The sequence below is a fragment of the Uloborus diversus genome, chromosome 1 (assembly GCF_026930045.1).
Source record: "Uloborus diversus isolate 005 chromosome 1, Udiv.v.3.1, whole genome shotgun sequence".
Lineage (NCBI taxonomy): Eukaryota > Metazoa > Arthropoda > Arachnida > Araneae > Uloboridae > Uloborus > Uloborus diversus.
The window spans coordinates 246,364,019-246,377,035 of record NC_072731.1 but is presented as its reverse complement, the minus strand read 5'-3'; the positions used below and the strand labels follow the sequence as shown (position 1 = coordinate 246,377,035).

At 33.1% G+C, this 13,017-nt stretch overlaps 1 protein-coding gene across 1 annotated transcript in view; it reads right to left on the bottom strand.

Annotated features, from left to right (window-relative positions):
- The window catches only part of LOC129219766 (serine-rich adhesin for platelets-like), a 67,229-nt gene that overhangs the window by 44,777 nt on the left and 9,435 nt on the right, over positions 1–13,017 (bottom strand). The window contains exon 2 of the mRNA XM_054854066.1: positions 437–556. Coding sequence (XP_054710041.1) covers positions 437–556 — 120 coding nt within the window. The remainder of the gene's footprint in view (positions 1–436; positions 557–13,017) is intronic.

Here is a 13,017-nt window from a genome sequence, read left to right as displayed (position 1 = left end):
ATTTAATGAGTTAAAAAAAAAAAAAAAAAAAAAAAAAGAAACAGAAAAAAAGATTTTTGAGCGATTTTAATTGAAATAATTCGGATTTGGGGTTGATGATGATGTTGTAATAATGTATTCAACATTTTATTTGTAATTTTTAATTGTCTCTGATTTTACTTTAAGCATTGCTTGGTGAATCTTGACAATGTTTTATGACTAATCTATGTTCAATGTAAGTTAACCTTTTATATAAAAAAAAAATTCTACTACAGAGGATCAAAGAAAAAAAATAAATAAATAAAGGGGGGGGGGGGGATTTAATGGGGTATAAGTTAGTTTTATATTTCAACACTAGTAAAATACTGGGGATGGGGCAGAATAAAATGTTTTTGATGAATTCATCAGCTTGTTACAAAAATTTATGCACATAAATTAATCAAAAAAGATAACATACCATCTGAGATGAGATTTTGCAGCTTGCTAACCAGAAGCTGGAGCTTGAAAGGGAATGTGGGGTCATCAATATCTCCCTCACATGTGAGGACTGTAGTTGCTACGTCCTCCCCTTCCATATCTATAAAATAAAATCATAAATACATAAATAAGTGCTACTGATACAAGAAACAAATTTGCTGATTCATTAAGCAAGTTTTAAAAGTAAACAATGAATTTAAACGTTACATTAGAACTAGCATAGGACCAATGAAATGATTTAAACTATAGATGGGAAATGTCATTCTTTTTAATGATCTGTTTATCAGAGGAACATTTTTTTTTAACCTGTTCATTGAACTCGTTCATTTCAAATAAATGAAGTTGTTCATTTGAATGTCTTTGATAATTTAAAATTGTTGTAGCTAATCTCCCTATATGACAAAAAAAATTGAAATTCAAATCTTTAAAACTTAAAAAATTTTGATTCTATTTGTTTGGATAACCACAAATTATGCATTTGGCAATACTTTCTGTTTAAAGGGCACTTTTTATTTAAACCTGAAGGAATTCATTCTTTAATAGACGATTTTACTGTACACGTTAAATAACAATTTCGTTTTCTCATTTTTCATTGGTATATCTCTTAGGCAACTAGATAAACAAGAGAAAATATGCAAAAAGTGCAAAGTATGAGATTTATATGTAATTATAACCTAAGTAAGAACAGTACACAAACAAATTTTATTTTAAATTAGCATTAAAAAAGAAAATATTAAACAGATACAGGAAGTCTGTGTGTGGTATTGCTCGTTATGCTAATATGTCTCAACCTCAGACTTGTTTTCCTTAATCCAAATTTTCGATGGATATGTCATGTCGATGGATATGTCATGTCGGTGATTATTAATACTATTCATCATGTAGACCTGTTAAAATGCTATTTTAAAAGTATTTTATCATAATAGGCTCTTTTATTTGCCGTTTTTACACTTTTGATGTCTTCATTTTGAAAAAATGGAATTTGAGAAATGCATTTTTGCATCTGATATTAGATGAGAATAAATGATAAACAAAAATTCTTTTCAATCACAAATATGTTCGAATTTGAACCTTTCAATAACGCCACACTCATCTAACCTATATTCTAGTTCATTTCATACATTTTGGAGTGTTTCAGAGTCTATTTTCGTAATGCTACACAACTGCATTCTTTCAGTTCTTGCAATGTTGTAGGCAATGGTGGTACATAAAGTCTTTGAGAAAACCCCATTAAAAATAATCACATTGGGGTATGTCTGGGAATCTGCTAGCCAACGTATAAAGGGTAAATCATCATCACATGCACCTTGCACGGCCAATCCAGCGGTGCAGAACATGCACCATTTAAGTATTAACACACACCAAAAAAACTTGGAATGTTCATCTTTATTTTTATGCGTCATTAATAGCGTATCATTAATAATCTGTTGCCATTTTTTTTCTTGAATATGAACAAATAAAATTCTGGATTTTGTTTTAAAGGCTTTTCCAGTAATAGGGGGGATTTTAAATATTACTTTTTGGTTATTTTTCCGCAATCTGCCACAAAATTTTTCTTTTTTATTTTTTCAAGCCTGATTTGTTGAACATGCATCACTTGACATAACTTTTACCTGTCGAGGTAGACAGTGCAAAGCCGGGCAACGCAGCTAGTATTGAGATAAATCTTGATACAATTTTTATTGAAGTTGAAAATAAATGATTAATACAACTCTTATTGTAATTCCATAAGGAAGTCCTTCCCCATGTTTTAGCACCGTTTTAGACCCCGACCCCCCCCCTTTTTTATTCTGGAAAGGGGGAGGAGGGTGTGAACACCAGTGAACTATGAGAAAGAAATGTCAAGAAAGGGACACCTTCCTTCTTCTAAAATATAACAGTTCTAAAAATCGGAATGAAAACTCCCCATTGTCTCATCCTTTTATGAAATCGCCTTAAGTTATTTCTGCTTGCTTTTGTTAGCAACATCTCCTTTCAATGATGGACAGCATCATTACTTTACTTGAAAACTGAATGGTGCAACCCAGTTGAAATACTTTAAGAATGAGTAAGTTCTTCTATTGAATTTATGTATGATAATGCTACTAAGTAGATTGTAGGCTAGAACAGATTTTTTTTTCCTTTTGGTTTTTCGTGTAGGACTTCTTTTTTTGCGAAATAGTTATAATATTTTTGTTTTTTATTTTGTAACTCCCAAGTACGTTCTAAAAAGTCAAAAAGCACTTAAAATACAAAAAAACCTAAACTTGCAAAAAAAAAAAAAAAAAAAGGCTAATGTTATAGAAATCCAGGCTTTATATATGATTATTTTTATTTACAATATTGATATTTACTCACAACTTAAATTTGAAAATTACAAAATCGTAAATATGAGATTCAAATATGCATTTTCATTTACCATCGACATTTCTAGAAAAACACCAGGAATGCATCATTGTGTACTGTTATTTAATATGTAAAGCTCAAAATATTTATCAAACAGAAAAGGAATTCTTTCAAATCTAAAAAAGGCGTATGTAATATTTTTGCTCAATTTATCATACCATTCAAAATAAAAATTCAATGACTTCTTTCCTCTTTTTACGATTTTGGATAATCGAAAAAAAAAAAAAGACTTCTACAATTTGGGGTTTGTTATGATTCGGCGCGTCCGTTTCGGCGCCAGATTTTGCATTCTGAACTTTGTGAATTTTAGAAATTTTAGTTCGAAGAAGAAAAAAGATTTCTGGAAGAAGTATGTGAATTTGGTGCTCTAGAGGCTAGTTAAAATTTATTTTAAAAATTGCAATGCGGGGGAAAGAGGGAGCATATGTGATCCACGTATGTTTTACTGCGATAACATAAAGGAAAGTATCTTGAAAATATATCAAATAATGCCAGTGCCAGTCCATTTTTGTTTAATTTTGTCTTTTTTTTTTTTTTAAATTAATGCTGAGCTGTTTTGTGTTTCTGTGGTGATTACTTCTTTGTTGTAGCAGCTATTGGAAATAATTTCATAAATCTTCTTCACATGAAAACACTTTATTTTTTATTCATTATATTAGTCTTTATGAAACCAAAAAGCAATATATAATAATAATCTTTACATAATAAATATTATTTGTATCTTGTAGTCTTATGAGTTTTTTTCTTGTCTATTCTGTGTTCAAAGCACGCTACACAACTTAAAACTTTATAGAGAGCATGGTTACGGGTCATTTTCTCAACACGTTAACTTTTTCCAATGTCAAACATAAAAAATTCATCTTATTATTAGTTGACAGTTTTTAATTTTTTACAGAAAAGATATTTAAACACGTGCACAAATTAATGATCGGCAGCGAAAAAAAAATCAATTTAAATTTAATGAGTTTTATATTTAAATTTCATAGAAAAATGTCGATGCTGTCTCCTGACTTATCTACGTCGAAAAATTATGAAGATGTTTTTAAACTTATATTTTATCAACTAATAATAGAAAAAGGAAACAAAATACATCTTTAAAATTATTACTTCATAAAACTTTTTACAAAACTTAAAAAACTAAAGATATCTTGAATTTTGAAGCAATGTTTGGCATATTTGTAGGCAGACAATTTCGATTTTTGAACAGGTCGTATTGAAATGGGTCGCGCCAAAACGGCCGCGCCGAATAGTCCCATTCCGTACAATTTGTTGTTGGTTTCCTATAAATTGTATAACTAAATTTTTACTGAAAAATATATAAGCTGAAGCATACCCTTAAAATGACAAGTTAACAAAAGAATTCAATTATTATATTTATCCAGAAGTTCCAAAAACATGGCAATTTTTGAAAATGACAGGATAGTTCTCGCAAAATATTATATTATATTTATGAATAGGCTATTGGCAAAGCCTCTTTATTTAATTTTTTGAAAAGTCCAGCAAACGTGGAAGACAGTTTAATATCACTAGGATTTGACGACTTTTGAAACTAAGTGCCATCATATAAAAGGATTAAATTGGTTTTAAACGCGTAACCAAAAGAGATTTTTTGTGTGTGTGGTTTTGTTTTGTTTAGTTAAAATAGGATTTGCTTCATCTCATTCCGAAACAATGACTATTCAAGCAAAGATTCAAAAACTTCTACTGCCTTATTTTAAAAAACAGAATTTGATGGGTTTCGTTAATGGTCTCACTGCTATTTTTTACCGTCAGAAGATGGTTTTGCAAGTTACTTTGAATTGTAGAATTATTTTTTAACGAAAAAACACATTGGAAAACTGAATTTTCAAGCAATTATATGTTAAGCATTTCATGCAAAATGAAGATAATTGAGTGAAAACCCTCATAATAACTTCAAGACTCTTCTTTTGAAAAACATTTATTATCATTAAAAAAAAAATTCATACGAAACTAGCAGTAAACAATACGAGAAACAATCCCGCAAAAGTAAAACAGAGTCTCTCCTATGATTGGCAGTCACATTCACTCCTTGAATTCGACGGCCGTCAAAAACCAGCATCGCCAAAACGTGATGGGAGCCATGCAATTCAGTGTGCTGTCATGGCAATGGATTCACAAAATCAGTTTTGCAGCAAAAAAAATCGGGAAGGACGAACGGAATGGTTGAAATGTGAATTGGTTTTTATATTGATTTTGCATCTGTTATAAGTCAAAAGTAGTTTTTTATTTTCTTTTAAAAATATATCTTCCAAATGAAATATTTATAGAAAAATAACTGTTTTGAAAAGAATTATAAAAACTATTTCTGACTAATAACAGTTGCAAAATCCCTATAAGCCAACTTCCCCCCATGGCATTCACCATTCTTTATTATTTGTAGAATGAGATTTTTTCGTGTACGACAAATAGTATTTCATGCTCATTTTTCAATGCTTATTCAAAAGAAAACCGTCGGAAAGAAAAACTATTATTGTGGGAAAAAACATGCTCTTTCTAATGGTACCGAAAAGAAGATGAAAGGAAACAAACTTGAGCAACAGCACATTAACAATAGGCTATTTTTCATGTGAAAGATTTTGATAGCCACTTTGGATACCAATATTTTTTAGAAAATCAATATTTACGCTCTGCAACTATAACCCATTAAAAACATGTATATTGACAAAATAATTACAACATATGAGATTTTGAATCCTTTTTTTTTTCAGAATTAATGACATTTTAAATCTAGGAAAAAGTTTCTTCACTGTATTTTGCAAGATTCTGCTCCATGCGTGCTACCCAAAATTAAATCAAACTCATAAAAATACAAGAACATATTGATAACCAAAAGTACTTCAAGCTCCTAAAATTTCAGGCTGCCATTTTCTGCCACCTGAGCTTAAGTATGGCAATTTGTTACGACAGACAGAATTTCAAGTTCACTTTTTTATCCTTATTTGAAAGAGCACCCATCGTAGAAAAAGCTTATTTTGATAGGGAAAAATCTGTTCTTTCTAATGGTATTAAGAAAAAGAAGATGCAAGGTAACAAACTTGAGCTACAACAATTCGAAAGAGCTATTTTTCACTTGAACGGTTTTGATAGCCACTTTGGATGACAATATCTTTCAGGATATAGATATTTACACTCTATAACCGTAACCCATTAAAAACAACTACTTTTACAACATAACCACGATGTACGAGCCTTCGAATTATTTTTGTTCAAATTATATGACAACCTGAAATCCAGGAAAAAATATCTCCGCTGCGCTTTTCCACAAGTTCACACGGGCGCTATAAAAAATTTCATGAGCACTAATTCACAAAAATTCTTGAATGCAAGGAAAAGTGGGGCACCTTGGGACATGGCCCATCTCAGGACACAATAAATTTCAGCTAAATTTTGTAAACAGAAATTAGTTCTCTTGGAACATAATAAATGGGAGTAGGATCTACTCTTTAGTGTACTTTGGAATTTCTCACACGAACAGTTATAGACTGATCTAATTTTCTTTGTTTTGAAAGGTTTGGAGTTGCATTAATAGGTGGTTTCATTATTAAAATTGTTAAGTCATAAATGAAGTAATTTCAGAGCATGCGGGAATTAAAATATGCCCTTTCATAATAATTTAAAGGTTAAAAAATGTATTGTGCTGCTAAGTCTAACTTTTAAAAAGTTGATATATAATAATAATCTAAGTGGGGCAGGTCGGGACACACAGTGGTGGGGCAGGGGGGACTTTGTCCCAAACTGCTCCACCAGTGTACAGTACAGAAAAAGTCTATTTCATTGTACTTAATAAATCTGATGAGTTTAAATGAACTAAAATTGAGAAAATGGCTACTGTTATAGAGAAAATTGATTTTTCTTTCTCCGGAAAGTTTTAAAACATTAAAATAACAGAAATGGTGAGATCCAGAAAAGAAAATACAGTAGAAGATCGTTATAACGCACACCTTGGGACCAGAGCTTTTGCGTTATACAGGTTTTTGCATTATTATAGATCATTTTACAAATTTTGAAACTAATATTCAGAAAATATCTATATATTAGCACTTCAGAATGAGTTTTATCTGCAATGAGTGTTAAAGCACCATTATTACAATTAGTTATTCACAAATAAATATGTTTCACAATCAAAATCCTGCACTTCTGCTACTTTCATGGTTTGTATAACAGCTGCATTTTCAAGAGCCATCTGGTATTTTCTGTTTACTATGAGTACTAATTTTCAATTTAAAAGCTTTGAAATGAGATGGAAAGATGAAAAACTTTCAAAATTTAATTTGCCTAACAATTTTTATTTTTGCAAAGCAAAACAGAGGGATTTTTTAAACTTCAAAACCTATTGTTTACTTCTGAAAAGTAGTGCGGTTTATAGAGAATTGCGTTGGCGTTATAACGGTCTTCTACTGTAGTAAGTTCCCTGCTGTTGATGTGTCTGCTCTTGAAAGAGCTGCAGAAAAGATTTTAAGTAATAAAATTTCAATTATTTAAGATGAAAATTATTAGGAATACTGCTGGTGTCCTGGGGTGCCCCACCCAGTGGGCAATTAGCCACATGGCTGAAAGTTTTATCTCCTACTGTGACGATCTCCAAAAGCAACTTGGAAATAGCGAAGATGACCTTCAGAGAGTGGCGCGCATGACCAACGCAGGACCCCTGGTGCGCTTGACCCCGAATGTCGCCCCTCGGTCTGGGTGTTGAATGGAGCAGTGGACTTCATTCGAACGCAGGCGGGCATCATTAGGAGTAGAGGGGATACCTCTTTTACCTGGTCTCAGATAGGAACTTCAAAGATAGGATTTATAATATTAAACTGAGTAGTCCAATATTTAAGAATCATCACAGCACGGGTTAGGCCCATGTTAAAGAAAACAAACCGTCATGAGAAGGCAAAGCCAGAAGGAAAGTGCAGAGACATTCGACAAAGTGCCCAGAACATCAGTATCAATAACCATAATAAACAAATTAAGAACTTAAAAGGGGGAGATCGCTCATTGGAGCAATCAGCAGTGGGAAAATGCTCTCATTGGTCAAGGGAAGGAGAAAGCCGCACCCGATCGTCGCGCCGCTGTGCGGCGATTGAAGTTAATAGTTGCATAGTTCAGAATCATTGTGTTACTAGGATTTGATCTTTGAATATCATTGGAGATATAGTCAATTTGATTTGCAATTTCAGGGTTTTGATGAGGGTATAATTTCGTAAAGAAATTAGCAGCAGAGGTAACAATAAAAGTGGAAATTGGTTCAATTGCAAGATCTTTATGAAATGTGCTGTTTCTGACAAAATCGGGGAGATCAGTCATAGCTCGAAGTACTCTATTTTGAAACAATTGAAGTTTAAGAATATGCGTCTTAGTGGCACATCCCCAAATTTCAATAGCATAGAGAAGCTTGGGTCGGATTAGGGATAGGTAGATGAGTCGTTTATTGTTCAGTGACAAAGAAGGATTTTTGAGAAGTGGGTAATTCGTGATAAATGAGGTCTGCGAGTCCTTCAAAATATTTGATGCGTGCATATGAAAGCGCAGAGAGACGGTCCGGCCTTTGGCGGCTTCGCCTTCTTTCAACACGGACTCGAGTGCGGTACTTTGTGTCTGGATGCAGACCAAGTGGAGCCAACGTGGTAACAAATGGGAATTGCTCCCTAGACCAGGAGTCGATCACCACGCCATCACTCATCCAATGAAATTTAAATTCGGGACAAGGCACACGCCCCTTGATGAGAAGGCGAGAAGGAAAAAAATTTAGGGACTTGGGAAAAAGATCTCGGAGAGATCGCACGCGTCCGAAGATGAAGAGTTCACGCGAGTTGGACTTTGATAATGTGAGACTGGCTTCGGAGATAGACCTCATCGTGAGGACCGTTGACGAAATCATGTTTACCACGAACATTGCTGTTTATATCTGTAAATATTTATTTTAACCAAGAGAAGTACTCCAAACCGAAATGGTGTACAAGTATATTTCTGTAAATAAAAAAAATTGCAGTAAAAAGACCGAGTCTGTGACAAATAGTTCGCCGCTTCATCCCATCTACAAGGTGAACCCCGAAATTCGCCACACTACCTAGAGCAGTTTAAAAATCAGTAAAAATTGGTCCTTCAGACCAGTCAACATGAATATATACTGGTCCGTTTTAAATTTAACAGTAATATGCTTGCACCTAAAAATATTTGCACTTTATGATTATATTTATTAAGTTAAAAAAATATAACTGTTTCATTTTAAACTAATTTATTTAACATGAAATAAAATTCTAAATTGTGGCTATTAATAGACATAAGTATTGATACTAGAAAGTGCAAAATTACTGTATTGCAAATTAAGCTCAAAATGCTAAACTAACTTTGCAAAACAAATAAGCAAAGAGCAAAACATTCTTCTACTGATGAGGACTTTAATATACAGTAAAATCCCTCTAATGCAGACACTAATGGGAAAATTTTTTTTTGTCCGCAATAGAGAGGTGTTCGCAGGACAGGGGTTTAATAATGTTATTTGCATCGAACTGGGGAATTAAAAATTGACCGCATAAGATGGGTGCCCGCCTTTGAGGGGTGTCCGTTAGAAGGGGTTTTACTGTACTTAATGCTTCCAAATTTAAAATTTTTTGTTAGGCAAAGTTTGGCAATAAAACATTTAAATCTGATGTCTTAAACAGTGAAGTGTACAATTTAAAAACCAATTTCATTAAGTAGAGACGTACCGAGTACTCGGTAATTACTCGGTACTCGGCCAATACCGAGTAGTTGTAAAAAATGGAATATTGTTAAGCAGATTTTAGAATTAATAAAAGAGTACAACCATATAATATACCGCAATCATTTACAATTCAAAATTTACAAGTCAAATTTAAATTTTGAGTATAATGAAGTTTGTTATGCTTCAATGGCGTAAATCTTTTCAATGTCCGTAAAGTTAATAAAACAACATATGTTAAAAATGGAGCAGTGTAAAAAATATGAAATTTTTATATTATTATGTTTGACGAACTAGAACTAGGGGTGTACAGGGGGGGGGGGAGGGGGACGACACCCACCTGTTGATCTGAGCCGGAAGGGAGCCCCATATTTTTTTAACTAGGCATGAGATATAGAGATAAACAATATGGAGGAAGATCCGGAAAAGTCATTTGTGACGGGCCCCAAAATTTCTGTGCACATTTCCCACTAGAACTAAAATAGATTGATATCATTTGTTTTAATTCCAACTTGATAAATCATACCTATTATTTGTTTGCTTGTTCAATTTTGAAAATTACCTTTTTATAAAATTTTTGATACAAACAAAATATTTTACATAATGCGTAGTTAAATTTCAGCTGGAATTTTATTTTAAAAACTATTATATGGACATGGAGGTCTATACTACTATTCCAATAAGTTCGAAATTCATCACATGTGTGTCGTCGGTTCTTCTTAAAACAGAGCTCGGTACTCAGTAACTTGGTACTCGGCCGAGTGGTGAAAGGCTGAGTACTCGGGACTCAGGCAAAGTGCTATTCGGTACGTCTCTATTATTAAGAAACCCTTAAAATTGACTCTCAAAAATTAGAGAATTTTATTTGACCCTTTTTACTTAGTTTCAGGACATAATAAATAGCCGAACATCAGCTAAACTAATGCTTTTAAATTTTTCTCGCCAATTGTTATCAGAAATAACTAGCGGTTGGTGGTCTCACGGACCACTGTTTTTTTTAAATATTTTTTTATGGTGGCCTGAGGCAAGTTTCACTGTTCTCGGATCAGTGGACCAGCAGTAATTTCTAACACTGTAGAGTAATTAAACTGTCCGCCATGTGGTCTTCAAAGTTTACAAAAGAGTATGTGATTCAACTATATCTTTTTAAGTTTTATTACAGCAACCTCTGTTGCATTTTATCAGGGGCCTAATGGACAGTTGAGAAGTGATGCGTACTTAATTTCAGCTATTGACAGTTTATTTTGAAGGGAAAAAGAACGCTGAAAATGTGTGAACGGAAATAATTGGGGATTGTTGCCAGGGAAGGGGAAGGTTGAGTTATTTAATCAGAAGGATTTAATTTCATTTTAAGTAGTTTTTGTAAGAAGTGTCACGTGTGACTCTGTTCTGTAGTCTAGTGTGACCCACTCACGTAGGAAAGAATACCTCGCAGGGGCAAATCCAGGATTTTTTTCTCACTACCTATTTTTGTGAAAGTATTGTATCAATATTCTATTTTTGAGAAAGTTTCTTTTATTAGAATTGAGTTTGTGATCTTTTGAAGGCACATTCTAATTTTTGTTAAAGAATATTAGAGCAATTTAAACGTTGAAAAGTGCAAATGTCATTTACTACTATTTCTCACGTTTTTTTACGGGGGGGGGGGGGGGGAGCCTAAGAAGTATGGAAAATACCTAAGCAATTGTTCATATAAATCATCTTAGCATTTCATTTTATGAGTGAACTGTAGGGCTGGGCGATATATCGACATATCGTCATATATCGATATATAACTATTACCATGGTAACGATATTTAGATTTCTCTCCGTCCGATATATCAGTTGAAACAGAAATACGGGACATAATTAGGAAGAAATTGAAATACTGATTCAAAAATACATAACTTTTTACAGTTCTGTATGATGGATTAGGGCTTGAAATTTCAAGAAATTAATTGCATTCTTTAATCAGTTATTTTATTTTTAATTATAATACAAGGGAAAATTAACTACAGGGCCGCCGAAGGTCAAGGTCAATCCATTGTCAGATTGGTTTCCGGATCCCACCCCCCTAAAAAGTTATCAAGAGCGGGGCCCTTCTAAGGACCAAGTCCCTAGTTTCTGACAAGGCTGATAAGGCCTCTCGTGGGGCCTGAAAAGTGAATGCGTGTTGGTTAAAAAATCATCTTAAAGCAACAATTAAAAATTAACCAATGGAGGTATCAACACGGTTCATAATTCTAATTAAACGTAAACCATTGATATTACACTGAATAAAAGGTCTGCAAAATATACTGAACAGAAATGTTTGTATTAAAAAAGAAATGAAAAACAAAAAAAACCTATTGAGATTAAATAAAATAAGCCGCCAGCTCAATTATTTCCATCCGAGCTGTCCCATCAAAAAGAGCGCAACTCAATTATGAATGAAAATAGTAGCTTTATCTTTGATATTATCATAATAAGAGGGAAAATTTTTTATTCCAATCATAACACGGTAATCCAGTTTTAAAGCGTTATCGCCGGCAACCCTGATTTGAACTTCTCCGCAGACATTACTGTTAATGCAATGACATAGTGTTGTTTGTGAAAGTTGTATGCATTAACACTAGAACGACTGACATTTTCCGTATACCTAGAAAGACTGAAGGGGCCAGTGTGGCCCCTACCCATTTTTGGGGTGAATAATTTTTTAAATTCTTCCTGAGTGTGTCCAAATGCCCAATGTACCTTCTTTCATGACTAAATAAAAACTTAGTATGCAATTATTTGTAGTGTTGCTCTCTATACTGGCCAAAAGCTTGGATCAGTTTTTCTTTTCAAGAGCAATGGCTACCATTAGGCTGGTAAGCAGTCAGTACTGTTTATAGCATTTGGATATCCAATTGGCTGTATAAAGCGGAAGTTACAGGTTAAACTAGAGAGAATGGCCTTTTTTTATGCTAGAACAATGAGGAGAAAGGAAAAAAAAAATTTTTAATTGTAAAAAAGCTTAGGGGCCACTGTGGCCCCTCCCGTCTTTCTAGGTATAAGGATCAATATTTACAGTAATATGAGGCGTATGATAAAATGATTAAACAAGCATTCAAATAGTGTCATATAATGAAATGTCATTAAGTTACATTAAGTTCCGTTAGACATTATCCGAGTTATTAAACAACAAACTATGCGAGGGGCCACACAGGCCCCTCCGTCTTTCTAGTGTTAATGAAGATGGAATTGAGTTTTACCATTCACAGGCATAAGTTCTTTGTGAAAGTTCTACGCATTTTCGGAAGAGTAACAAGTACCATGTTGAAAAAGCTGAGCTTGTCGATTGATGACATTTATTGGATGGTTTACCAAGATTCTCTAAGACCGTCAGATGAAGATAAAAATTGAGTACAATTTTTAAGCATTTTTTTTTATTTACTAATGTAACATAAATGAATAATATAAATAATTCGTGGATTTTAAAAATTATGAAAATTTCATTGAAATAA